A 27,851-nucleotide genomic window follows, 5' to 3' on the forward strand; every position below is an offset into this window, starting at 1 on the left:
AAATCCCCAACTATTAAACCACAAGCACACGCCTGGGGCGCGCTGGAACCGCTGCAGAAGAGCTCCTAGTCAAAATCAAGGCGCATTAAGGAGCCCCGGACCCTATCCTGGGGTCAGCGAAGCATTATGCCTTCCGCAACCGGGATGAGAGCAGAGAGAGCGCGGTTATTCCCCTCCGCGGGGCACACCGCGGTGGCAGAGGCCATTCGGAGGAGAAGAGGCCCCGCACCGCCCCGACCCCCCTCACGCACACCCCGCCACAGCATGACCCCTACGCCTGCGCCTGGCACCGCTTCCGGCTGCGCACCCGCCGGCTTGTGACGTAGCTTCCTCTCCGAAGCGTTTCCGGAACGTCATTTCCTCTCCCGCCGCCGCCGCCGCCAGCGCCGCGATCGCCGTTTCCTGCCCGGCCGGAGGGGACTCGTGTCCGTTCCCAGGCTCCGTGCGCGCGCGCCCCGCCGCCGCCTCGCGCTCCCCGCGCTCCCGGGGCCGCCGCCGCCGTCGCCGCCATGGCCATGAGGCAAACCCCGCTGACCTGCTCCGGGCACACGCGGCCCGTGGTGGACCTGGCCTTCAGCGGCGTCACCCCCTACGGCTACTTCCTCATCAGCGCCTGCAAGGGTGAGCGGCGGCGGCGGCGGGGGGCGTGCTGCCGGGCCCCTTGGGTTAGCCTGCTTGGCGGGGGTGTCCTCCGCCCCGGGAGGGGGGGGGGGGGGCTTTGGGCCGCGGCTCGGTAGGCCGCGCGTCGCCTTCCCGAGGAGGATAGGGTTGTGGCGGGAGGGAGTGAGGGCGGGCGGGGGCCAGTTGTGCCGGGGAGCCCCGTTCGCCCAGCGCAACGCTGGTACGCGGAGGGCCGTAGCGGCTTACGGTGTTACCGGATGCAGAAAAGGGGAGCTGACGGCTGATTTTCCTGGTGTTTGATGAGCGGGTTAGCCTGGGGGGTGTGGAGGGTATCATAGCCCGCATTGGCTCAGTTTGGATCCGAACTGGGGGTTGGGGGTGAAGACTCGAAAAGATTTATTCCTAAAACTGCCCGTTTGTACTGCCTGTACGCATGTGCTCTAGGTTTTAAACGAGCTCCCGTTTCACCAGGGCAGCTGCCTTGCTGGGCATAGAATGATGGCGTCTGCCTCCTTTCCCATGGGAACTCTCTTCTCGTTATGTGCATAGCATTTCCACTTCATGCGTGTATACGTTAATCTTATGTATTCATTAGTTCAAAAGGACATTGCTTTCTGCCTTGGAGTGCTTCCAGTGCAGCTGTACATCTTCATGTGTGAACAAATTTTTGATAGCCTCCCAGAAAAAACAGTCACGGGAAGGCTTTCTGTGTAGTTTTTACAACATTTTTGTAGGTGCTTGAAATGTATCAGATTACAAACACGTCTTATTTCTGAGTACTGTTAGTCTGAAAATACTGTTCCAAAGTAAAAAACAAACTTGTTCTGCCTGAAGAAAATCTGAGTAAAAATAAAACCTAAACAAAGTGCTCCTTCCTATTTCCCTTTTACCTTAACACTAATCTAAAAAAAACTTTTATCTCATTTGGAGCGGTATTTTAATGTCTGTACAGTTTTAGATGCATGCACCAAGTACAGCTGCATATCTAAGCTCTTCAGCTAAACTCTTACAAAGAACAGCTTCATACAGTATGTGGTATTTCCACGTGCTGGTGCAAGGGAATCTTTGTAAAACAGCTTCCTTTTTTTATCATGTTCCCTGAATATTGGTTTTGTTTTTGTGAAGATGGTAAGCCTATGCTGCGTCAGGGCGACACAGGAGACTGGATTGGCACATTTCTAGGTCATAAAGGTGCTGTTTGGGGTGCCACTTTAAACACAGATGCCACTAAAGCAGCTACAGCAGCAGCAGATTTTACAGCGTAAGTGATTAACTGACTTTGAAGTCTGTATTTTGACTTTAGTCTATAGTGCTCTTTGGTGACATGTAGCTGTAGTAAATTACTGATTAATTTGTTTTTCTTTAGTAATTGTTAGCTTATTTATGGCTAACCAAGTTAAACCCTAGACTTTTAGGTTCTTGAAGACAGCTACAATTAATTCCATTGTAATGAACAATTCATTGTAATGAACAGCTTCTTGATACATATACTTAATTACCACACTGGTTTGATATAATGTTTCCGTCTAGCTTTAATCTCTGGCAGTGTAGTTATAACAGAGTTGAAAGAGTGATTTTTATTTTGCTTCTACCAGTTAGCCACTTTTTATTACAAGAAAACTCTTGTGAAAATTCTAGTGACTTATTTCTGTGATATATTTTGTTGTTTGTGTTGTTTGCAGAATATATTGATATTTGACAAGTTGAATCCTATTAGTAGAGGGCAACCTCTGTTAAGTTTCAGAGAAGAACTTCCTTTCTCTTAAAATTAAAATGCTAATTAGTCTGCATTATCCTGGAGAACAGGATAAAGGAAAATGGTGGGCTAGTAAAAAAAAAAAAAGCTTCATTAAATGCATATAAAGTATTCTCATTGACTAACTGGGTCATAACTTATAAGAATGTAGCATTTATGATAAAATATTACGATGGGGTCAGGATGGATTGCTTACAAACTAATCTGACTGTTCAGGTTGATTTGTCCTGGTACTACTAAAATATAAATGTTTTCTCTTGCTGTTTAGCAAAGTGTGGGATGCTGTGTCAGGTGATGAACTAATCACATTGGCTCACAAACACATTGTCAAAAGTGTGGATTTTACACAGGTATGAAAAATCTTTATACATTATTCACCAGGGAAGTAAGCTCTTAAGTACATTTTGCTATTAGTTACTTTTCTCCTTTTTTATGTGTGTATCTTAACAGGCAAATAATCTAGCGTACTGCTTCAAGTTCTTAAGATAACTTAAATGTAATAAGTGTGTTAGAGGCTGTCTGAGAGAAAGAACCGTTATTTTAAGACTCACAGGTGAAGGCTGGTATTTTGATTCAAAATAGAGTTGACCCTTTATAACTTCTGTTTCAGGATAGCAATTATCTGTTAACAGGTGGACAAGATAAACTGTTGCGTATCTACGACTTGAGCAAGCCAGAAGCAGGTGAGTCTGCTTTTAGAACCGATTCTTGGTTTTTGGAGTTAACTAAAAGTTCTGAAATTAAGTGCTACTTTCTGCTGTGAATCACAAAAGATAAGTTGAGGATTGTTTTACAGATGTGGTGTCTATAACCTTTTGCTATAATAAGATAAACTGTATGTTTTAAGTTTATGCTTTCACAAGTAAATTAGAGTTTATCTATAATGGACTTCAGGGATACCATGTTTCAGTTCAATGCAGACTGATTAGAAAGAGGTCTAATAAATTAAAATTTAGTCATCTGAAAGAAAAAAGACTCCACATATTTAAGTGTGTTTATATTCATGTTGCTACTGAATTACTGATGATTAATATGAAGCTAGAGAACCTTGATATTCAACTAGTGAAGCTTTTTAAATTTAGGCAATCAGATACGTAACTTACATTTATGCTGTTCCTGGAATAAGATCTACAAATAAAGTCTAAGTGCTTGAAATAATTTTACAGTTTCTAGTAAATGAAAATCAATATAGCTTAAGAAAGCTCCCAAACTGCTGCATGACGTTATTTCATTTTCTTACATGTATTAAAACATTTGGCTTCATTTTAAGAACCTGACGTTGTCAGTGGACATACTTCTGGCATTAAAAAGGCTTTATGGAGCAGTGACGACAAACAGATTCTTTCAGCTGATGATAAAACTGTCCGGTAAGAAAAAGTAACTTTCAGTTTTCTCAGAAGCTAACTTTTATTTATTGCCATAATCTCTGTAAGAAGATAGTTATCTTTTTTTGGTAAAGGATATAAGTAGCACAGGTTATTTGATCCTAGATTATTATAGCTGCATGCCCAATACAATTCTCTTCTGCTGTTAAGAGACGTAACTTTTGTTATAATTCTAATTTACCCCATAAACATGTCCTCCCCGATAAGAAGAGGTGGGTTTTGAGTACTGCATAGTTGAATAAACTTATGCTTTTCATAATCCTAGAGAAGATGGAATTTATAGATGTCAACACACATTGTTCTGAGGTATTGCTGCCTTGTCTTCTGCAATCCAGCCCTGAAATATGCAGAAGGCATGGACTAGCGAGGGACTGGGATAAACGTCTGGGAAGAGTGTCTGGAAACAGTGCACTGTTGATAGACATAGCCCTCTTTCTCTGCCATGCTGATAAGTTGAGTAGGCTTTAGTGGTTTTGTAAGATGGCTCATCCAGTTACAGTTAAGTGTTTTGTTTACTTTATGCCCAATTGGTAGGAGATGTGCTGAAACCTAGACAAACCTGACTGCTGGGGAGATGAATTGACAAAGACCCTTCCTCAAACTAAGCTGTCCAGAAAAGATGGGCGATGTGCCTTACTGCTTCCTCAGTTTTCTCGCTGATATGACCAGCGTCATCTCATGCCTAGCTGTCTTGCCATTCTTATATTTATGGCACAAAGGAGAGAGAAATCAAATGGTCTTTTCTGCTTTGTGAAAGGAAGGATGGGAGGGTGAAGTCACTGGTGCAATTTCTCTTTAGTCTCCTTTTCAGATCCAGTTCTTTTCAGTTTCCTAGTGTTCAAGATAGGCAAGCGCCTGGTCTTGTTTATTTTTCTCTAAATTGTCAAAATAGAAATGCAGCTGTCAGGTAATGAACGAAGGCTCTCACTTGTCGTAGCAAAACAATTTCATTTCTTTTCTGTTTAGATAGCTCTTGCACCCCTAGACAGAAAACTGTATTATCTTAAAAGAATCTCTGTTTTGTCTAAATTGGCGTTAGTACCTCTTTGCCTTGTGAAGTAAAAAGAATGGAATCTTAAAGCCTTGCTTCTAGAAAGCTCTATTGCTCAGGAGACTTATAACAAGGTTTTTAATCTCTAAGAGAATCCTTTAGTTAAATAGTATGTGTACTGTTTAATGTTTCATTAAGCTTCAAAAGCATCAGTATTTTAAAGTAAGCATGTCTTCATTCTTACCTAGGCAAAGTTTTAAGATAAGGAAGCCACTGAAAATCCAATGTACCTGTGGAATTGAATCACATTCTTTTTTAGGTGGCTCTTTAGATCCAAATCCTGCCATGGGTGGGAGGTGAAAATTGTTTGATATGCTGAAGTAGTATGAGAATCTTTTTTTTCCTCTTCATTTCCTCTGAAGCCTCTGGGACCGGAGTACCATGACCGAAGTGAAAGCACTAAATGTCGCAATGTCAGTGAGCAGCATGGAGTATGTTCCAGAAGGACAGATACTTGTGATAACCTATGGGAAGACTATTGCTTTTCATAGTGCAGAAACGTGAGTCCAAACCACAGAATTTTCACAGGTTGAGTAATGGGCTTGGTTGTGGGTAAAAAATGTGACTTTACAAGGCCAAAATCATCAAGCTGTCAGAACTGGCATTAGTGGACATCTTTGCTTGCCATTTTGTCAGAGGCAGAGTGTGAAACATCTACCCTCTTCTAAAATAGTGAACTCTAATTGTGTATAAGATGCTAAAGGTTTGGTGCCATTTTCGTATTTCATACCAATTGTAATTGTGGTTAAATAAGTTTCAGCCAGGGTTCAGTTCAGTGCTTTTCAGAGGACTAATTATTTATACATCTCTCTGATGTGTTAAGAAAGCAGATTACGCACTTAAACGTATTCCAGAAAGTAGTTCTGAATGCGGGAGCCTTTTGGTTTGCTTATTCTAAACTTGTTTCTAACTTGATGAGCGTGATTTGCAAGTATTAAAACTTGTTTCAGAAACTGTGTGTGGGTGTCTTCTGTTTTTCTTAAAAGCAGTTGTGATTAGCAGAATCACAGTTTCTTTGCTCTGAGGATTTTTTTTTTTTGTGAACTTTACTAACAAACTTTTCCCCCTCAGTCTAGAGCAGATTAAATCATTTGAAGCACCTGCTACAATCAATTCTGCATCACTTCACCCTGCGAAAGAATGTTTGGTTGCAGGTGGTGAAGATTTTAAACTCTATAAATATGACTATAATACAGGAGAAGAATTAGGTATGTTTGTCTTCTACAATCAAAAATGAGTTCTGAAATGAATATTAGATTAATGAAATAATGACTAATAAATGAAACTGTTGTACTCATATAAGATCTTAGCATACCAAGCTGTGCAAGGGGATGAAAAGGTTAAATGAGTTAATTATGAGTTAAGCATTTTTTCCTGTCTCAGTATACCTAATGTTATTCTTCTAGAACTAATTAAAGCCTGCATTAAACAGCGCTTTGCACTTTAAAAAAAAATTGTCATTCTGTATTGCTGCAATAGCAAGCTGTATGTTAATTTGGGTGTCATACTATAGCATTCATTAGATATGTCTAATGAGTTGCAGTACTTGCTTTTATGAAAAATGTGATATGTTTGTATTCTTGTTAATATTGGCCAAATGTATTTAAAAAGAAAGTGTATTTCGAAATTGGTCTGTTGATGCTGTCCTCGTTCAAAAATGTATGTGTGTGGAGTGATTGGTTGAAGGAACAGGAGTGTGTGTACTCCATGTATTGGCTTTGCAGTGAATAAATAAGCAGCTGTTTTCTTGCAGTTAATAAAGCATTAATATGTTACCCAAATTTGAGATTGCTGAGATACCAACTAATAGAAGCTTTGTTTTGCATCAGAAGCTAAATACTGAGAAAGTGCCCCCCATCAGTGTGTTTTGTCTTCCGATCAGTTTTTACTAATTAATTTTAGTTGTTGACTGAAATTTGAAATTAATGGTTTTGATACGTTCTTCTATAGAATCTTACAAAGGACACTTTGGTCCAATTCACTGCGTGAGATTTAGCCCTGATGGAGAGTTATATGCAAGCGGCTCTGAGGACGGTACACTAAGGCTGTGGCAGACAACAGTAGGGAAAACCTATGGCCTTTGGAAGTGTGTAGTTCCTGGTAAGCGTGTGCTTGTTACTGGTGAAACTTGACTGCTTCATATGCACTTTTTAAGTAATATCTATCATAAGTGGTAAACATCTGAATTTCATACAACAACTACTGTCTTCTGAGTGTCTCTATATACACTCGTCTGTTAGATTTAAGAATTTATTTTTGTAGCTGTCACTTAAGCAATTATCTTCAAACCGTTAAGCTTATTGAATATAGACACTTTGTGGATATTTAAGCAAATAGTTTGATGTATTTTTATGTTAAAGAGCAAGAAATAGGAAATACCACTTTTATAAATCTTAAGGAGGTAAGAATCTCTAGAAAGAAGTGTGGATGATAGTTTGATTTTATATTGTACTTGGTGGGGGGAGCAATGTCTAGAAAACTGCAAGTGAGGATTCATTAATGGATTGCTTACCCAACTGTTTCTCCTTAACATTAAATTAAGTAGAAAATTTTATTTTCTTGATTCAGGTGGGTGGGGGAAACCGAAGGTATTGACTGTTTTTTCTCCCTCCTCTCTACAGAAGAGGAGAATGCAGAAGCGGCAAAAGCAAGGACCACCCTTCCAGGAACTGCAGAGGAGGAAATAGGTAATACATTGAACTGCCAGCTTCAGCTCAGTTAAGTGTTAAATGATCAGACAAGATGGTAGCATTCTTTAGTAAGGAAGACGTAGTTTTCCCCAAGTACCTTCTAGCATTTTTTTACTCTTTTCCCAAGATCTTTGAGTGCATTTTCCTGAAAATGACCATGTGTCAGTCTAGTGACTAGAGCTGTGCAGACTGAACGGATGGGGCAGCATAACTGGATCAGGTTAAATGGCAAAACAAACTGAATTGGTCTGTAAGCAATCCATGCAACATTTATTTGGTTTTTATATCTAAGATGAAGTTAAAGAATACTCTTTTTATTTAATTGCAGAAGATCTTGCCTCCGAAAACTCAGATTCAGTGTACAGCTCAACTCCTGAAGTTAAGGCCTGATCATTGCAACTGTTATGCGACATATGGACGTACGAGACTAAATCAAGTGAACAGTGATAAACAGCAGCCTTCCAGAGTGTGCCGTCTACATAAGGCAAAGATGGGCAGTAATTGATGAGAATGCGGTGGAACTGGCTAGGTGTTGTCTGTAAGCGAACTGAGTATCAAAAAAAAAAAAAAGAAAAATAAAAAGGCAAGTAGTAGAGTTTTGCTATCTTTGTAGCATAACTGCCTACTGTCTTTTCAAAGAAGCGTGCAAGCTAAGATCCAGTCTCTCCAATTTCAATTAGACTCGTAGTGTGTTTTCTTTATTATGGAGAAGAGGTACAATGGCTTTTACCCATTTTTTTCTTTCTTGAAAGCTGGAAAATTTGGCTTTAGTTGAAAAGAACGGATTATGTACTAAAAGTATTTGGTTCGGGTTTTGTTTCATTGTACGCTGCTTCTGACCGTTAACTGTTTTCAGTTGTCTAAATAAAATGCCTCTCAAAACTCGTATCTTACTGTTGAGCGTTGGGTTCATGGAATGGAAAAGCAACCAAGTTAATGATGTAATCCTTTCCAGCATCTTGGTTTTGTACTATAGAGGGAAAGCAATAAGAATGTTTTAGTGTTGGTACAGAGGGTGACAAGTTCCTTGATCTGTAAGCTTTGTGTCTTTTTATTCTTTAAAGTTTGAATGTAAATGTGAGTCTCGAAAATCAAAACCAGTGAAAACTGCTAAATTAAGTGTGCTGCCTGAAACATTTGGTTGTACATGAAAATCTCAGAGGTTGGCTATGAATCCATATAAAGCTTGGATTTAGTCCTTCAGACTGGATGAAAAAGTTACTCTTTCAAGGTTACAAATCCTATTTTCTTCATTAAAGAAAATATTGCCATTCTTCCACTTGTCACTTCCTTTAATGTTATGCTGAAAGGGCTACATAGCGCACTCTATAAGGAAAGGAGTTTATTCATACATGTCTTTATTTTTTTTCATATTCACACTTGTCCTTACTGTTCTTTTGGGATTTTCCCCCAGAGTATGGTAATGCTGTCATCTTAGAAAAAACACTTAAAAAATGGGGTGTAAGTTAAAACGGGGACAGTTCTGTCTGAACATAAAATACTTTTCCATGGTGAAGGACAGTCAAACACTGGAATAGGTTGCCTGGAAAGGTGAAGTCTTCATTCTTGAAGACACAACCTAACTGAATGGGGCCCTCGGGGACCTGCTGTAGCTGAGCCTGCTTGAGCAGGTGGTTGACAGAGGTCCCTTCCAGCTTCAGCTGTTGGGCAGGGAACTAAGAGGGGAAACAAAAAAGTGCTACCGTGAATTGTGGTTTCTTAGTGCGATAGCAGGATTAAGGAGCTCTTATTTCACAGACTTTACCCCCAAATTAGTTTTGCAGTTACCTACTTGAATTTTACTCTAAAAACAAGCAATTTGCAAGACTCTGATGTAGTTAATTGTTTCAGCCTCGTTAAATCCGTTGAGGGCTCCAAATCTAGTGCTTCAGCCTTGAAGCTGTTCGTCTTACAAGCTGAAGGATGTGTGTGCGCCCCACGGTGAAAATTCTTGCAGGCTGTGGTCTGCGTGCTGTGTGTCGAGCAGGCTGCGTAGCGTTTCGCAGAGAAGTCTGGAAGTGTCCTCCAATTTCAGAGCTATCACCCTTTTACTGCTTTACATGACGCTGCTGTGAGTTGGTGGTTCCTTTGCTAGCACGGAGCAAACAGGGCCCAGGTTGCAAGATGTTTCATCTCAATGGGAATATTAACAGTATGTGAGTTCGTGTCACTGCAACGCTGGCAAAAAGCGAAGGCTGTGAAGTTGTCAGAGGCTTTGGCGGGTGTTAACTGAAAGTTTTACAAGGTTGGTAAGCTTATAGAGCTCCTGGTGTACGTGATATGGTGGCTTCCACTTGAGGCGTACCTTTCAACTCCAAGAAAGGGAGAGAGCTGCCGGGACTCTTCCCTCATCAGGGCCGCAAGTGAGGTGGTGTTACCACTAAAGGAACCGAATATCCCCGCAGTTCCCGTCGCGAAACGGCTGGGGCCTCCCGCTCTGTGGAGGCTGAGGGTAAGGCCTTGGCTGACCCGTTACCGACAGCTCCGGTGGGGTGGGTCGGCCACCAAGGCGATGGCGGCGGCACTACAGCACACCCGCCCGCCGCCACCGCCGCTTCCTGCCCGCGCGGGGCGGGACCGGCGAGGCCGAAGTCTGCCCGCCCCGCCCGGGTCCGCCCGCTGGGGCGGAGAGCCGCCGGGGCAGCGCGGGCCATGGCGGGCCGGAACCCGGGCACCGAGCTGGGTAAGGGGCGGAGAGGGCGGTGGATGGCCGGTGGGGCCGTGTAGAGGCGGACCTGGCCCCGGCTCCTCCGGGTGAGAGCTGTGCGCTGCGGAGCCGCGGCGTGCGGGGTTCTCGAGGCGGCACAGCGGGGAGCGCTGCTCGGGCAGGGCCGCCCGCCCGCCATGCGAGCGGGCGGAAAGGTGCCGCTGAGCGCCCCGGGCCGGTGAGGGGCCGGTCGGCTCCCGACTGCGGGGCCGGCCTCCCTCCTTCCCGCCCGGCCTCGCCTCTCTCCTCCCCCCCCCCCCCCCCCCCCGTACCCTGTCTGACTCACCTCAGCGCGGACCAGCCAGAAGGCTGATAAGGAGTTGCCAGGTGTTTGCAGGTGGTCTCCGGCCCCGAAAGGTGGCTGTGCCTCTGGGAAGGCAGAGAGAAGCCAAGAAAGGGTTTCTCTGCCATTTCCCAGCTGGAGCTCCTCTGCTGCTGATTGCTGGGGGTCGGAAGGGAGAAAGGGCTACAGCTTTCTGACTTCTCCACCCAGCAAACCCCAACTGCTGTGGCGGAATGAATTAAGGTGGTTCCTAGAGTCTGCCGCTAAGGTATGATAATTTGGTCTGTGCCGGTCGATGGACAATAAGTGGAGGAGATACAGGGGTGGCGTCATGGGAGACGGGAAGCAGAGGACAGCTGGCGTGGTGGGACAGGGAGATCTCAAAGTTAGCAGGAGCAGAGTTCAGGAGGCCGTGGCGTCATGTGGCTATGCACAAGCACGGGCATTTCTACAGAGCTGTCATGCAGTTTAAATGATTAGCCTATGGACAACTGAAAGTTGACCCCGTTTTCATTCTCTGAAATGACTGTCACGTTGTGACTCCTAAAAGCGAGCTTTGAGTTGCTCTCTGACGTGCTTATCTGCGGGCTGCTTGCAGGGACAGGTGAGTTTCAACTGTAGCCATCTGAACAGCATCTTTTTGCTGAAACAAACGTAATAATAATACAGTGGTAAAACTTTAGTGTCTGTTAGGAAAAAAAAGCTACCACGTAAGTTTGCAAATGCAGTCCAGTTACTTTACACGAGGCGTGTGTTGTGCTTTTTCTTATTGTAAATTTAATCTTACAGTTCGTTGTCAGTAGGTGTGGGGAGTCCAGAGACTTGAATGTGAAGTCAGTTCAGTTCCTGTCAAACAGTCATCCTCCCGACAGGCAGGCATGCACGTCAGGAAGGCCATGCTGCCCACTGGGGAAATACTGGAAGAGACAGACGACCTCACTAACATTTGGCTGGATCTTGCTGTACAACTGTAGTCAAGGGAAAAGTATTTGATGTGCAGCTGACCAGCGCAACATAATCTTTGTGGTTTTGCACTCACAAAACCAATCTTCGAGTATGTTCCAAATATTTTCTATAACTCTTTCTCCTCCTGTAAAGTAGCCCTCCCCTGCCCAAAAGGCAGGGTCAACTAATGTTCAAGATTGTTAATGGAGGGCACAGAGGGACAGATGTCTCCAGGGCTGCACCATGTGGCCTCTTCCAGCTGCAACTGACTTACTTGGAAAGGGCACTGCCCTCAGCTTATCCACAGGTACTTGTTGCCATCCCTTCCCAGTGATCTTCGTTTAAGTCAGTTGTGGTCAAAACGAGCTAGGTCAGATGTGCAGGGCAGGCCTAGTGGGGGAATGGTGTGGCCACAACTGTGTTTGTATTGAGCAGCAGCGTACTCGCTGTGGCTATTTCTAACAGCTGCCTTATGCTGGCTGCTTTAAAGGGAGAACTCAATCTCTCTGGCATTTGCTCTCCCACTAAATACACATCTGAAATATATTAAGTGCTATATTTAAGTAAATTGTTGTATCTTACTTAAAGTGCTGTATCTTAGCTGGTAGCAGTACTCAAAAAGGACGTGTTAAACCCTTGCCTTTATCTTTCATAGCCATTAACAATACACACTGCTGCTATGACTCAGGCACTTTGGCTTTTGAAGGTTTTGCCAGCTTGTGCCAACAGCTTTAACAGCAATTCAAATGACTTGCCTCATATCTCACGAGCATTCTGTAGGATTACAGTTTTCTAGCAGGGACACCTAGTGGAAAAATATCTTTTACTTAAAAATATATTGTTTGAGTCCTTTCCTCTGTGTCTGCTATTTCCATGCTTGCTACCTAATGTCATTATTTAAGCAATACGTTTCTGATGCTGCCATTAGAGAGCATCTATTTATTTATCAATGACAAGCCAAACTCTTCTCAATTCATGGCATATAATGCTTTCTCATGTGATTTTCTTTTTTTTTTTTTGTAAAATAAATACATTTTTATAAAAGCCTTTAATTCATCCTGTCTTTCTGTCTGTCTGTATTCTTATCGCTGTTCCTTAGTAGAAGAACAAGGTGAAGGTGAAGAATAACAGGTATATGTAACAGATAAAAAGACACTGATTTGCATGAACTAGTCAGAGGGTCACTGGCCTAATACACGGATGCATTTGCCATCAGGGAGTCATGTAAAGAAGGTGGATAAGGAATTTTATAAACTTGTTGTTCCACAGGGACTGTTAGTGGAGTAATTTTTGGATATTCGGGTTCACCACAATGCTGCAGGGGCTGAAAGGAGTCTGACTCTCCTGCTCTGCTCCCAAGGACGGTTGAGTATAATGGCCCAGGTGCTTTCATGTTTTGTCACTTCTCAGAAAAGCATCAGATGCCACTTCACAACAAAATAGTGAAACGTATCGATGAGCATCTGTTTTGTAGTGTAAGCTAGTAGCATACTCCTTTGGGTTAACTGTGGGGGTGCAGACATCTGCCGCATGGGTTTTTTGCTCCCTGCAGATGGAATTTTGATGCAACAACTTCAGAAGTCGTGGAGAAAGACAGACATTCAGTAACCATGGGTAGACCCAGAAAATGGCAAGTAGGATGTTTAAAACCCAGCAGATAACACAGTCGATAATATTCTGCTTTGGGGCTGGTACAAAGTAGAGTAATGCAGGGGTCTGGCTTGGGACCCATCCTGTTTAATTTTGTTTGTTTGGTTGGTTGGTTTTTTTTATTTGTTTTAAAAGAACCTGGAGGAGGCGGTAGCCAGCTTGCTCATAAAGTTTGCAGATGATCCTAAATTAGCCAGATCAGAGGGACACAAAATGGCTGGGGAAATGGGTCAACAGAAGCCCAGTGACACTGAGCAGGGCTGAAGGCAGAGCCCTGCCCTGGGGAGGACGAGCCCCGGCAGCCACACTGGCCGGGGGGGAGCAGCTCTGCCCAAAGGCCCCAGGCCAGGTGGGCAGCGAGCTTGGCACGAGCCAGCCCTGAGCAGAGACGGCCAGTGGCCTCCCGGGCCCTACCAACGAGGACATGGCCAGTGGCTCAAGGGAAGAGAGGGATCATCCCCTCTGCTCAGCACTCGTTAGACCGTATCTGGAAGACTGTGTCCAGTTGCGTTGCTCCCCAACAGAAGAAAGAGATTCATGAGCTGTCACAAGTTCGCCAGAGGGCCACCAAGATGGTCAGGAGCCAGAGCGCCTGCCCTGTGAGGAGAGGCTGAGGGAGCTGGGCTGGTTCAGCCTGGAGAGGAGATGGCTTTGGGGTTCCTAAGAGCAGCCTGCTCATCCCTGCGGGGAGTGTATGAAGAAAGCGGAGCCGGGCTCTTTGTAGCATTACGTGATGGGATGAAGCAAGACAACAGGCTTGTCTTGAGACAGAGAACTTCAGACTGAATATAGGAAAAATGTCTTCAAGCAGGACAGTCAGGTGGTGGGGCAGGGTGCCCAGAGAGGCTGTGCAGTTTCCATCCTTAGGAACTCTCCAAACCCAGCTGAATAAAACCCTCAGGAACCTGGTCTGAGCTCGGAGGTGACCCTGCTTGGCAGAGGAAGTTGGACAAATGACCTTCGGAGATCTTCTAACACAAATTATTCTATGATTATATGTTTTTTCATTTCTCTGTGTGTGTCTATATATGTGTGTATGTATTTATACACATATGTATTCTGGGTAATGAATAATTAGTTATAGTTGTTTCACAAATTACGTTCTTGGATTCTAAAAAAAAAAATAAATCTATCTGTGTTGCTCAGCCCCTCTAGTTTAAGGGCCAGAAATACATTCATTATGTTTCAATTGATATTTTTAATTATAGTTGGTATTTCTGAGCCATTTACATGTGAGAGCTAGCCTGTTGGTAAGTGGCATTTAGATAATGAAGTGTTGCATCCCTTTTCAAGAAAGTGTAATTCTGTTCTAATATATTAATAGCTGGTTTTAGCCTGTACTGTGGCTCTGTTTCTTCACTGTTCGTTTATAACACCTTTTGAATATGCTGGATAATTTAAATCAAATTTGAAGGACAGATAGATGTCTCAGAAATAAGTAAGTCACTGGGTGGAGTGACCAAATTAGTCCCGCTGCTGAGGGTAAGGCAGGCACAGCTCAGCAATTACATGACTTTTCATTACGTCATTTTTTTGGGGCTTAATGCAAATAACAACATCCTGTTTTACTCCACGGTTGTAAGGACCGCAACAGGACAGCTGGGTTATCGGCGTGAGGAGAGGTCTCTGGAGCCAGGGAAGAAGAGAAGGAACAGCAGAGGACTTGGACCTGCAGGATACCAAGCTGCTGTTGTTTTGCAGCTCGCTTTCCCAGGAAAGGCTTGTCAGCGGTTTTCAAAGTGCTTTGGAGGATACTGTGATCCATTTCATGCAATCCATGGTCAGTGTCGTGTGATTTCACTGATGTCACAAGATAATAGAGCAGATTTCTTATTCAGGGCTCATTCCTTGGTGTCCGGCTTTGAGTATCTGAATGCTGATGACTTGGAGACTGAACTCCTCTCGTATAAGGAGGACCCATCTGAAAATAAAATAGATCCATAGCAAGAGTCACTGTGGGAAACCGACTACGGCTTCTGTCTCTTAAGAAACTGAATAATCCCCAACCCTCTAAACAGCTTACATGGTATGATAACTGTAACAAGACCTGTTCCTGAAGCCTTTTCTCTCCCTTCAATGGCTTTGCTCAGCTATTCGTGGCCAGCTGGGGTCAGCCTGTGTCCGGCTGAATACCTCATTTCTTCACGAAAGGTTCAGGACACAGTTTCACACCCTTCTACAGAAATAACAGCTTTCATCACTTCCCTTACCCGCTTTATCATGCGTTCATGGTAAGCGCAGGAGCACACATGCTGTTTCTGGCACAGAGGAGGAAATAACCAGTTGGGGGGGGAGGAGGGGGGGCAGCTTCTTTTGGGGACAGTGCTGCCTTAAAATGCTCGTGAAACTACAGCCTTAGGCATTATTGAGCTTTCCGTTTCACCATCTGAAGGGTTGCCATCTACGCTTTTTTTCTAAAGCTTCTGGAAAGCTTAGTCTGTTTTATGAGGAATGTGTTAGGCATCTTAGATATTTATGTAATTATACTAATGAAGTGGTTTTATTTATTGTTTTTCTGAGGAAATGCTTGGTATTTTTGGATTCGTGTTCTTCAAAGAGAGAAGATGAATTTCCTGTTAAGATTTTGAATATGATTTTTTCAAATGTCTTCAGAGGAAAAAGTAAACTTGAAGAATGATTACAGAATATTGGCTAATTAGCTATAGTGTAACTGCTTTAATTACTTTTATCCCTGAAGCCACATGACTGTGCAGATGACTAGCAGATGACTTATTTAAAAAAAAAAAACAACAACGTGTTCACACTGCAAGGTTAATGAGCCTAATTAAATATAGTTTTCCTTAGCCAGATACTAAATCATAAAGCTTGAGGGAGTGGGGGAGGGGGAGAAGCTAAGGCAGTCAGTTCTATTTCACATAATGGTTTTATTCTGATTTTTAATGAAAAAAAAAGCTGTAATTGTGAGTGATTTTGCTGAATAGAGGCACTTACATTTAAAGATTTGGTGAGACCTCACATGGCAAACTTTGAAAGGCTATTTAGAGACAATTATGCTGAGACATATTTGTTTTCACTTGCCCACTGTTTTAATTAATGGAGAAGTGGGCTTGAATAAAAGGTCTGTGTTAGATGGAAGTCTCCATCTGCTGCTGCGTGTTACCAGAACCTTTGTCCTTCCTTGTCGTGTGTTTTTTTATTATACCAGTTTATTTCCTTTAGTAAGCTGCATAAAGACTCACAGTAAGTTGTACAGAAAGGATGGAGTTCTGATTTCTTTTTAATTATTTTTTTTTTTTTTAAGATTTCTAGCTTTGCTGTGCACAGTGGTTTATTATCCCATGTTCAAAAATATACTTGGAGATCCAAATTCTATGGTCTTTCAAGGAAACTTGCATCTCAGGCACCAGAATTAGATATTGCACCTTATTGAGTTGCCGTGTGTCAGCTGCCTTCTTGACTGGTCTGGAGTTATTAAAAGCAGAAGGTAAAATGTGCTACACATTGAAAAGGGCTTAAGCCAATGAATTTCATCATATTTGTAAAGACCTAAGAACATGCAATCAGCTATTGCTGATCAGCTGATATATGGTGACTTTCACAGGTGACTTTGGGCAAAGATGGGGTAGCAAAAGTAGTAGGGCTTTTTTTTCCACTTCCACTATTCTTTCCCCTCTTTTCTCCCATTGATTGTGAATTTCTTAAACATTACTTCCCGCCCCGCAAAGGGTATTACACTTGACTATTTCTTTTAAGCTAATTTAGTGTGGAGTGCTCCATTTCCTGCAAATTGCTCAGACCCTCTGAGAAGCTGTGCTCAAAAGTCAGGTAGGGGCAGATACAATAACCAAAGTCCAGCACAAGATGAATCAGACTGAATCTGCTTCAAATATTAAATAATGAAGGGTTAACCTACATCATGGGAGAAATTGGGTTCTTTCACTTAAATTCAGGCTTATGCCCCAAGAACATGAAAATTTTTCATGTTTAACAAACTGGATGCTGTCTCCATAGTCTTCCTAACTCTTCTGTAGAAGGCAGTAGTTTTTATAAATTAATTATTTAGTTGGATTTCTTGGGTTTTTTTCATAATGTAGAAAGAATAGGTTAGGGTAGAGTAACTGAAGCTTTTGGATCTGTATTAGAGAGCAGGAAGCTGAGTACCTCGTCTAAACTACTTGCTTTGATTTTATCATGATTTTCAAAGGGGCTGAAAGGTCACTATGCACCCAGCAGGGTTCAAAAGTTATCTTGATAAATTGGATTATGATTAAATGATTCCACCTGAGCACTTGGCATATAGTAGGAGAATCACAACACAGAGTTTGTTTCCTTCATTTATTTATTTATTTGTCTTTTCCTACCTCATGGACTTTGTCAGTTACTGCCTATAATGGCCCCATGGGAAGTGTTGTATGCTCTCTGCTGATCATATAGGAGCCTCAACTTTAAAGCAACTGCAGAGGACGTAGAGGTTTCCCTAGCTTCTATTTCAGCTGTGTTTATATGGTCTGCATTTATTGATATTCAAAAAGAAGGAAAGTTCTAGGCACGGGTTTTGTAGCAGTAGCTTTGCTCACCTGCTTTCTACATGTTGGTTGAACTTCTTGCTCTTGAGGCAGAATGAATAAGCCCGTGGCTTTGAAAGTGGAGAGAAGTAATGAGGGTTTGTTGTTCGACTGGGTTGCAACTTCGCAAGCTCCTCCTTTTCTTTGTTGCCATCCAGTGAGACTGATGCTAAAGTCTTAAGGAAATCATTACATTCCTTAGGATTCCTTTGAAATTCCCTCTTTGCTTTAACTTTTCTTTTTTTTTTTTTTTTTTTTGCTTTTGGCCAACATTTTGACCTTGCAGGTACCGCTCATTTAATTACTTGTATGTGGTAATAGAAAAGTAGTAGCGAGGTGGCTTACTGTGCTTAAAACAAGATTTCGTTTAGCTGTGTTTCATGCCTTTGTCCTGCATTTCCACTGGGTCATCTTTACCTTAAATTGGTTTCTCCAGTGCTTTTTGTAAGTCTAATTAGGAGAACAAGCTTGTATTTATACATACTTTAGCTAGTATATTCGTTCTGTACTTTTTATGGCTATTAAAACTATAAAGTAGGAAGAAAAAACATTGAGGATAAGATTTCTGTACAAAATTAGCAATTTTGGTTATCACCTTTTTTTAAAGTTTTAAACCTTTTTTTAATCAGTGTACTCAGGGGAAATGCAAGTCTAATACAGTAGTGAAGAAGACTCGTAGAGCTGAGATGCTCTTAATAAATTAAGTCACCCGGAATTACTGTCTCTTAGTATCTGAGCCTGTGTCTGTATACTGACCTTAACCAATGATGGTATTTGATGATTGATGGTGGTGATTTGCTGATGATTGGTGGTTAATGATTGTTGATGTTGTCTTCAGAGTATTTTCATGGATTGCTTGTAGCATTAGTATTTAGAAGAATTATTTATGTTTTGGCATATGAGAGATTTGAAAGATGATCTACTTTCTTTTTCCTGTATACTTCTTTGAGCAGTTTGCGTTTATTACCATTCAAAATTACGCTTTTGGTTTATCATAGTAAGCAGAAATTTCAAGATTCAAGGGCCTGAACCCTCAGTTCTCATTTATCGGTCAGTTACCCTTTGTTAGGCAGCATCCAATTTTTGGTGCTTCTGTTTTTAGACAGTTACTTTATTTTAGTAAATGTTGAGTACCTGCTTCTCTTTGAGTCTGGTTATTGTTTGTGAATACTGAAACTCGCTGAAATCGTGACCCAGGCTGGCTGCAGCGGCCATCTGAAGGTGTTGCCCTGAGTCCTCCAGGGTGCTTGGACAAGGTGAGCACTTCTCAGGCGGGCATGCATCTCAGCAACTTCCAGGCAGATATGTTGCCCAGGAATTCAGTGCTTTTGGAAAATAGCAGTTAGTCAGGCCCTCATAGCAAATTCAGTAAAATTCGCTCTAGACAATAACAACTCAATGCTTTGTTATGCAAGGGTCTGTCCAGAGGTTTTGGTGGCTGTGTGGAGTACGGTTCCTTTAAACCAAAGGTTTGTGTACACAAAAAATGCTGTTGCATCCTGGGTGCCATCAGACAAGCAAAGGATTGAATAAATGTTACCTTATTCTGGAATCAAGAAGTAAATCACAAGCAATGGCAAAAGGCTGTTTTGTGGGTTTTTTTTCATATGCTGCGCCTATAATAAACTTCATAGCCCAGGACTGGCAACACGGTGTCTTTCGTCAAGAGTAAATTAATTCAGTTGTAATGGCAAACAAAACACCCTGTGTGAAACACCCAGTTCACAGATCTTCCTCTAACAAAAGTTAATGCTATTATGATATTTTGGACTGGTGATAAATGTGCAAGCCCTTAAAAGGACATAAAAGCACAACATGCTGTTCAGGGGTCCCAAACCAAGCTACAACTTTCTTCTGAAGTCCCACAATGTACATTAAAAAAACACAGAAATAATTGAGACTTTTGTTTTTTTATTTGCCCACCCCAGAACTTGGCTGGATCTCAAAAGTGCATGTGAATCGACCCGCAGTTGTGAGGCATGCAGAACAAATTAAAAAATGGAGAACTGTGAAAGGTAATTGGCAAGTAAGTCCTCTTTTTATGCATTCTGTTCCTGTATTTTTAAAGCAGTCCCTCTCCCTCTCCAGGCTGCAATATTGAATTTTTTTCAAGATGCATGTAAACTTAAAAGATGTGCTTGTCCATGTCTTATTTTAATAATTTGTATTTGATGATGATGGGATGGAATAAGGCAAAGCATTTATCCAAACAAGTTAAAAACCTTATAACTCATGAGTGGCAAAACCACAAATGAAGTTAGGTCATCTTTATTCATGAGTGGATTAAATTATATATTACTATCCCACCACATTTATTCTGTTTCCCAGCCAGACTTCTCTGCACGCTGCCTTCTTATTTTTTAATTTTAAAGCTGTAAGATACGATCATGGTCCCTGTCAAGTTTGACCTACCTGGATGATTTTTTTATTACTTAAACATCCCCAACGTGTGTGATTTCTTTGCTTAACTAGTTCTTGCCGAAAACTCAAAAATCCTGACTGGCTATGGCACTGGAGGCAGGGTGGGGAAGGATACTAATGTTAAGGGGGCTGATCTCAACTCCTGAGATAAGGAGGTAAATGATCAGTTATTGTCCATCTTAGTACAAAATAGGTTCGCGTAAGCCAGACTAAAGCCAGTGGTGCAAATGAACTGTTCTTCAAGGCTGTCTTATATTCATTGAACACACACGTTTAATGTCTCAGCAGTTGTTGTCAACCTCTGCCTATACTGCCCCCCTGGCAGAACTGGCAGATACTGGCCTGGTGCGCGTTTTGGTTTCTCCAGTTTGTACATGGGAATCGTAATGCAAAGCCATCAGGTCAGCAAGGTAAGCTAATACGTTCTGCAGAGCAGAGCGGGGGAGGCACGGCCACATGCAGCGGGACGGGAAGCGCCGAGAGGGGACCGGCAGGCAGAGCTGGCTGCAGGACGCTGTAAGTGCCTCGGCAGCGTTCAGCCAAGGGCAAGGTCTGAGAAATGCCACGGAGCAGACCCCGGAGCTCCCCTGTGAGCTCTCAGCCATGGGGTTGTAACTGATGTCCAAAGGACAAGTTGATTCTTCATTCACCAAACAGCAGTTCTGCGGGCAAATATGTTTGATTCCTCCCCTCTGCACACTAAACAAATTGTTTACTTGCAACAGTAACTGTTAACGTGGAAGCAGGAGGAAGGAGACACTCAAGGATAAATCGTAACAGTCCAACATAGTAGAGCAAAGCAAGAATAATTTAATTATACTTAATGCTTCAAAAAACTGTTCAAAATAGTTGGTATCCTGAGCTTAGCATGTCGGACAGCCATTCTGGGGTGGCTGAAGCTGCGTTCACAGTGAGCACGGATCCTGTGGACGACAGTTTGGGGATGATTTGATGTAGCTGTTTAAGATCCTACGGGAAGGTGATAGAAAACAACTTCCTGCCCGTTACGTGAACCTCAAAGTCTGTGCTTTGAATGTTAGGATTAAATAAAACATGGACATAAATTGAGGAAAGTTAGGCATTAGCTCAGCATTTCCCGAGAGTTTCTTACACATAAAAGATCACTTGATACCAAGTTTAGCAGTCCAGTGGCTCTGGGTTGGGAAATAGTTTCAGTGATAAAATCCAGAGGGTATTCCATAACCTTGGCTATCTTCAGATACTGCAGGTGCAGTAATATAAAAAGTAAGTCTTCTGATTTGACAGAGGTTAACTGTATAAAGAACAAAGGAATAGAGAGCCACAAGCTTTGATTACAAAGAATTATTGGGAAGAAAGGGATTTAGTGTCACTCCCTCAACATGGCTATAGGACTAACACTTCTCCACTATCCTGTGTAGTAACTCTGGTACTGAGCTACTCAAGTGAGATTTTACTTTGCAGAATGCCAAGAGATTATTTTCAGAAGCATCCCTCCTGTATTTGAACACTGTCATTGCAGTCATGATAGTCATGTACTGTTTATTTCACAGAGATGATTTTGAACCTTTACGTGTTTGAATGTAAGTAGCACCAGATTCAGATTTTGAAGCCCGTTTCCCAAAATACTCATTTTAAAAACCCTTTTAAAAAACTGAAGTTCATACCAGTTCTTGGAACTCCCTGACTACATCTGTCTTGATGACTTTATGATTCATGTCATAAGAGATGAGACAAAAATTCCCTCGAGTGAAGGATAAAAAAATCCAAGTAAAAGAAACTTAAAACCATTTAAAGTGAAAAGCCCTTCTGAAGTATTACAGGGTGAAAGTAGAAATTAGTTAGAAACAAGCAGTCAAGCTTAGACTAACCGAGGCCAGTAATGGTTTGTTACTCTGTTTAGTCACCCCAAAGTAGCTTTCGGTGTAACATTTACTGCAAGTTCAGAAAGGAGACTCCCATCAGCAAAGTGTGAAAGGTTTGTAGGCTGGCCAACATCTTAAGATTAGCAGAGTAATACCTCCGTGAAGAAACAACAATTTTTGCTGCCTATACTTCAAGTCATGCCACAGAATAGAGCTGTCAGGGAGGGACTTTATGGACTCAAGTGGACTTTGCTGTTGCAAACTCTCCCCTTGTTGAACGAGTGCCCACTAAGAGATGTCAGCTTTTATTGAAGCCATCACTGTAAATGAGAATTTGCTGGAAGACCTTCAATAAATATTTCAAAATAATGCCTTAAGCTCAATTTTTGTTCAGCAAAAAGTCTCAAAAAATTTTTAGTTGTGCTTCTGTTCCATTCTCCGATTAGTAAGTTTTTTAAAATTCTGTAGCATTTGTGAGCAGGACTAGGGAAGCGATCATCCCCCTCCACTTAGCACTGGTGAGGCCCCTGCTCGAGTACTGTGTTCAGTTTTGGGCCCCTCGCTACAAGACAGACATTGAGGTGCTGGAGCGTATCCAGAGAATGGGAACGACGCTGGTGAGGGGTCTGGAGAACAAGTCTTATGAGGAGCAGCGGAGGGAACTGGGGTTGTTTAATCTGGAGAAATGGAGGCTGAGGGGGAGACCTTATCGCTCTCTACAGCTACCTGAAAGGAGGTTGTAGCGAGGTGGGGGTTGATCTCTTGTCCCAAGTAACAAATGGTAGGACAAAAGGAAATGGCCTCAAGTTATGCCAGGGGAGGTTTAGATTGGATATAGGAAAAAAATCTTCATGGAGAGGGTTATTAAACATTGGAACAGGCTGCCAGGGAAGTGGTGGAATTTCCATCCCTGGAGGTGTTTAAGAGATGGGTAGATGTGGTGGTTAGTGACATGGTTTAGTGGTGGTTTTGGCAGTGTTAGGTTGGTAGTTGGAGTCAGTGGTCTTAAAGGTCCCTTCCAACCCAGATGATTCTATGATTCTATGATTTTCATCTGAAGAGTACTTTAGCCCTGTCACTTAGCTCTTGTTTTTGTTTTTTTTTTTGCACCAAATAGTTGCACATGTTTTTTATTCCTGATTCACACAAAAGAAAGTGGAAACGTGGAGTCTAGACCCAAAGTTTGAAGAACTCCCTGATTCTATGTTTCTCTCTCACAGCAGAAGCAGCATGCAAATGTGCAAGTGTGCAAATTGCTGATGTGTACAGTCATCTGGTTATTGGCAATTGCAAAGCTGGGTGTATAATTTTTTGTGCATGCAAGTTGTGAAGATACAGATATAGTATATAGAACAAAGTATATTTTAACAGTGAGGTTCCTCACATAGGTGATGTTTTTATCTTTGTCTTGCAGAATTAAATTTGAAACAAGATGCTTATGTTTGTCTGATTCTTAGAGTCCCATTTGATAGTTAGATTTTCCACCAAAAATTGAAATTAGATCCTTTGATTCTGAGAGCGCTGACTTTTAATTCCAGATTTTTTCTATGCCGTTAGATACTGCTCAAGACATGAACAAATATCTGCCATCCTTAGTCTTAGAGTGAGAGCCAGGTTTTTGATTCATGCATCTTCTAAGTCAATTTGGCTTTGGAAGCGTAAACTGAAATATTGTATTCCTTGTTTCTCTCCCTGTGTAGGCTGCTTGGCTGCTGAAAGCTGTCACCTGCATAGACCTTACCACTCTTTCAGGCGATGACACTCCTTCAAATGTTCACAGACTGTGTTTTAAAGCAAAGCATCCCATCAGAGAGGATCTGCTAAAAGCCTTGGATATGCATGATAAAGGTATGATTGGTTTTGTTGTGTGTGTTGCGTAGAGAAAATGTCTGCATTTCCTCAGTATTTTCTTAATTTTCAAAAAGGTGTAAAAATGGTCTCTTCGTATAATGGAAGCAGTTATAGTAGTCAGCGCTGCAGAGCTAATAGTCCCGAGAGAACAAACTAGATCCTATGTAGTCTTATTCAAAGCAACTGTCTTAAGTTCTAACTGCAAAACATCTATTCCTTTGAGTTAGTATAAGAATACAAGGAGACAAAAAAAAATCCGTTCTCAGTTTGGCAACCAAAGTGAAGTACGGACTCAGAGCAACACTGTTAGTTATGATACCTGATGAGTAAATTGTTATGAAAGCCATAAGTGTGTAAGCTCAGTGCGTCTTTTAATAACAGTTCGCTAAGGTGAAACTAATTGAGTATTCTGTTAATCTGCTGATGTCCTAACTAAATCAGCGAAGGGGAGAGTGTTCATGTGACTCCTTTGGATTTCATGCTTAGCTGCTGTTGCTGTATGTAACTACCGAGCCTGCCACTTTGCCTGTTGGAAAAGATGCATTCCACAGCCCTAAGCATGTTGTTTTTACTTTGCAAAATGTTATCTGTTACCTGCTTGTTTCAGTAGTTAAGATAGGAGACATCTTTACAGCCCGGTCTACTTTAAGGAATCAGTCCTGTAGTAAGTGTATGTGGTTGTGTGCATATCACGTATATACACACACACAGAGTTCCCAGCTAGGTCAACAGAGTTGAAGGGGCAGAAGACAACCCTTAAGAGCTAGTGGTAAAACTTTCATTGATATTACTCAAGCAGGTTCCATCTGAAGTCCCAACATTACACCCAAGACTGAGCATGATTCAACTTCAGAGCAAATTGAGACTGTCAATATAACTATCAAAAAAACCTCTTTATATCTGAGCCGGTCTGAATTTTTCCAGATGTAATGCCTGATTTGTTAGTGAATAGCGTTTGACTTTTGTCCTGTCATTTGGCCTTATCATGGTCTATCAAACCCAAAATCTCAGTAACATTTGGGACATGTTTGTACTGTTGAAATATTTCAGTTTTACATGGGCATTGGTCCACTGATTGAAGTCATGTGATGTAAAACCAAAGAGCAATCAGGCCTCTGGTTTTAAGCCATACACATGAAATGCCAAAGATTAGATTTTTTTAAAAACTTGGATTTATGGACTCTTCAGACAGTACAAGTATTAAATATGAGGTCAATTATCTCAGACTGAGAGAACAGCATTTTAACTAGAAATGCAGTAGAACGGCATTAACATAAAGACTGCTCAGTTGCTGCTGGGCTCAGTCTGGCTCAACAAGTAAGGACAGAGCTTGGCAGTGCGGTTTCCCTCGTGGTAATTTGCTAACTAAGCATGTCTTAACTGTACCTGTTGGCATTAAACAGTGAATCTGTCGATAAGGATCTTGGCGTTTTAATTCCTGCTAATGCAAACTTGCTCCCAGAGTCAGGTGAAGGAATGTAAGGGAGGTAACAATATGGTGAATCACCTGAAGTGCTTGAACAAGAAAACAGATATCCGTGGTGTAGGTGCTCAAAGTCCTTGTGAGAATGCAGACTTCGGAGGTGCAAACAATGCACATGTGCTCATAATACGGATTGCACTAGAGAAGGTGGAAATCTATGCGTATGAAAAAGTGAACTGTGGCTTTTGCAGGTATTACTGTTGGAGCGGTTTGTGTGTATCCTGCAAGAGTCCCCGACGCTGTTAATACCCTAAAGGCTGCTGGTTGTAACATACCAGTAGCTTCAGGTACGTTTTATTCTCAAATATACAATTATATATTTTGATGCTATAAAATAAGTGGAAAACCCCAGAAGTTTGGACTTGCTTTTGTTTCAGAGAGTAAGGTAAAAAGTTAGCAGGTAGAAGGAAGGGAACGGAGGGGGGATTTGCTTCTGGTATAGTCTTTTGTTTTCTTTCAACTTCAAGCTTATCAGCAACGCCAAGTCTGTTTTGCTGGAAGCTCTTCAAAGAGGTCCTCAAGATCTATCAGCGTTTCCCTCACTTGAATAGAAGAAAAAGCAATAGTGTGCAGGACAAAGTATCTGTAGACACAAAGTAGATAATAATAATAAAACTACAATATGAGATTTTAGGAGTTCTAATACAAGGGTGATTTTCCCTATCAGTTGTTTGGCTTTTACGTATAATCCTACAAGCTGAATTCGGTGAAGCTGCGTGCAGAGGCAAGGGTTATTGCCTGCTGAGCAGCCTGCAGGTTCAGGACTTGTACTCACAAATCTAATAGTGGCAGCTCTTCTCCAGTCACCACACACAACAGACAAGTCCTGAATCTACAATAAGCAAGAAGTAGAATCAAAGAATTATGCAGGTTGGAAGGGAGCTCTGGATGTCATCTGGTCCAACCTCCTGCTCAAAGCAGGGGCTAACTTTGAAGTTAGATCAGGTGTTCAATGCTAAGATACATGTTTTCTGGTTTTGGTGGGGTTTTTCTTTGGTTTGTGTTTGGGTTGTTGGTTGTTTTTTTTTTTGTTATTGTCGTTCAATTGTTGTGTAAGGAGAGGTACATACTAAATGCATTTATATTTGAGAGAGAAAGAGGATCTCTTTGTCAGGGATCCTCTTTGTCATTATTTCTTCCATTTCCAAAGTTACCTTTGGGTTTTGTACTTAAATATCGTAAAGTTATCTTAAGTACACCTCATTGAAAACATTTTTTGCTGTATTGTGATTTAGTTGTTAAAATATTACTGGGATTTAACTTGAAATGCTACTTAAAAGAATTGTGGAGAATGAAAAATGTATGTATTGCTTCATATGTGAATTCACTCCTTGTTTGCTCAATTCTGCTGGATACAATAGATATACTTTCTCGTGTAGGCTGCTTTGGTAAAAATTAAGGCCTTTTTGCAAGAAGCACTTAGTATCTTGCTGGACATGGTTCTTGAAGGAAGAGCAAATGCTTCCTGTGGATGAAGAGAGGGTAGGATGAGGTGCCTTTACATTTTTTTAATTGTGGTAGGGATAAAAAAAGGGGAATAACTTTCAAACTCTTTGGTGTAATAGAGGTATTTGCAATTTTATGGTCAACTTATAAAACATTTTCTTCCCTCTGTCTGCGTCCTCTTCCTTGCTAGTGGCTGCTGGATTTCCATCTGGACAAACTCCTCTAGAAACCAAACTGGCTGAAATAAAGCTAGCTGTGGAATATGGTGCCAGAGAGATTGACATTGTCATTAGCAGGAGTCTGGTGCTGACTGGCCAGTGGGAAGGTAAGTATTCACTCTTTGGCAAGGAACTGGAACCTCTGTATATGCATGTGCAAGCTCTGTCTCTGTCTCTTCCTCAGTCTCCACATCAGTCCTTGAAGAATTTGGTCCCTCCCCTAAGTGACTGATAATCTGGGGCACTGATAAATAACTAAAATAAATAAATAGAAACTATTTAACTAATTTATGACTAATGGTAGGGTTTTTGTTTTTAAAAAAAAGAATGCTGTCACAAGTTCTGTCGGGTTGGGTATTCAGAATGACTTTGTGTTTTGAAAATTCGGGTCTATTCCTTCTGTGCCTTTAGAGGATTTTGTGTACAGGATTAAAAAAATTGCAAGTGGAATGGAAGTGAATGCCTATGGTCTAATTCTTTGAACAGTTTTGTTAAAAGCCCCAAGGGGCTACTAATATAGATGATACCTTGTTAAATATACATGTTTCAATTCTTGACAAAAATATGTATTTTAGTTGTTTTCTTTTCCCTGAAAGTTGAGGGTACAAATTGGCTGTTCGTATTATTATTGATGTTCTTGTGCCTGTAGACTACTACTAATTAGTAAGAACAATAATGCTGAAGATGGTTTTTGCTCTAATTGCCTCCTTAATGTACTGTGAATGGTTTGCCTTAAGTGCTGACAGTGCTTCTATAACTAATCTCCATGTGAAGGTAAACACATCCTTGTCTTGGAATGAATTTTCCATTTAGTTGCATAATGCATTGCTGTACAGCCTGTTTGCTTGGAAGACTTTATAAAGGACCCCTGGTACCTCAGTTTGGTTAAGGAAATACAATCATCACAGTAACGGATTATATTTTCTGATTTTGGTCTTCCTTCAATTAGCAGTTAGAATTGAACCAAACCCCAA

The 27,851-nt window shown here is 41.7% G+C and overlaps 2 protein-coding genes across 3 annotated transcripts in view; both read left to right on the forward strand.

Moving 5' to 3' along the window:
• Positions 1-386: 386 nt before the first annotated feature.
• Positions 387-8,777, forward strand: STRAP (serine/threonine kinase receptor associated protein). Its single transcript, XM_082488967.1, has 10 exons — positions 387-621; positions 1,747-1,882; positions 2,646-2,727; positions 2,988-3,060; positions 3,648-3,744; positions 5,176-5,313; positions 5,885-6,021; positions 6,764-6,913; positions 7,435-7,500; positions 7,832-8,777. The coding sequence occupies exons 1-10, from the start codon at positions 510-512 to the stop codon at positions 7,891-7,893; spliced, it is 1,053 nt and encodes a 350-aa protein (XP_082345093.1). The 5' UTR covers positions 387-509; the 3' UTR covers positions 7,894-8,777.
• Positions 8,778-10,140: 1,363 nt separating this feature from the next.
• DERA (deoxyribose-phosphate aldolase) overlaps positions 10,141-27,851 on the forward strand; it is a 56,802-nt gene continuing 39,091 nt past the window's right edge. For both annotated transcript variants that reach the window (XR_014269823.1, XM_082492565.1), the window contains exons 1-5: positions 10,141-10,186; positions 19,543-19,640; positions 23,580-23,727; positions 25,405-25,500; positions 26,850-26,984. Coding sequence is in view for 1 of the 2 variants with exons in the window: in XM_082492565.1 (XP_082348691.1) it covers positions 10,156-10,186; positions 19,543-19,640; positions 23,580-23,727; positions 25,405-25,500; positions 26,850-26,984 (508 nt within the window). In the remaining variant the exon portion in view is untranslated. The remainder of the gene's footprint in view (positions 10,187-19,542; positions 19,641-23,579; positions 23,728-25,404; positions 25,501-26,849; positions 26,985-27,851) is intronic.

This window comes from Vanellus vanellus, assembly GCF_965231255.1.
Source record: "Vanellus vanellus genome assembly, chromosome: 1".
Lineage (NCBI taxonomy): Eukaryota > Metazoa > Chordata > Aves > Charadriiformes > Charadriidae > Vanellus > Vanellus vanellus.

Excerpts from the sequence above, each read along its gene's own strand:
- STRAP (XM_082488967.1), top strand. The coding sequence starts at position 510 with ATGGCCATGAGGCAAACCCCGCTGACCTGCTCCGGGCACACGCGGCCC. Across the intron at positions 2,728-2,987 it reads AAAGTGTGGATTTTACACAG|GATAGCAATTATCTGTTAAC; the intron begins GTATGAAAAATC and ends CTTCTGTTTCAG. Across the intron at positions 3,061-3,647 it reads CTTGAGCAAGCCAGAAGCAG|AACCTGACGTTGTCAGTGGA; the intron begins GTGAGTCTGCTT and ends CTTCATTTTAAG.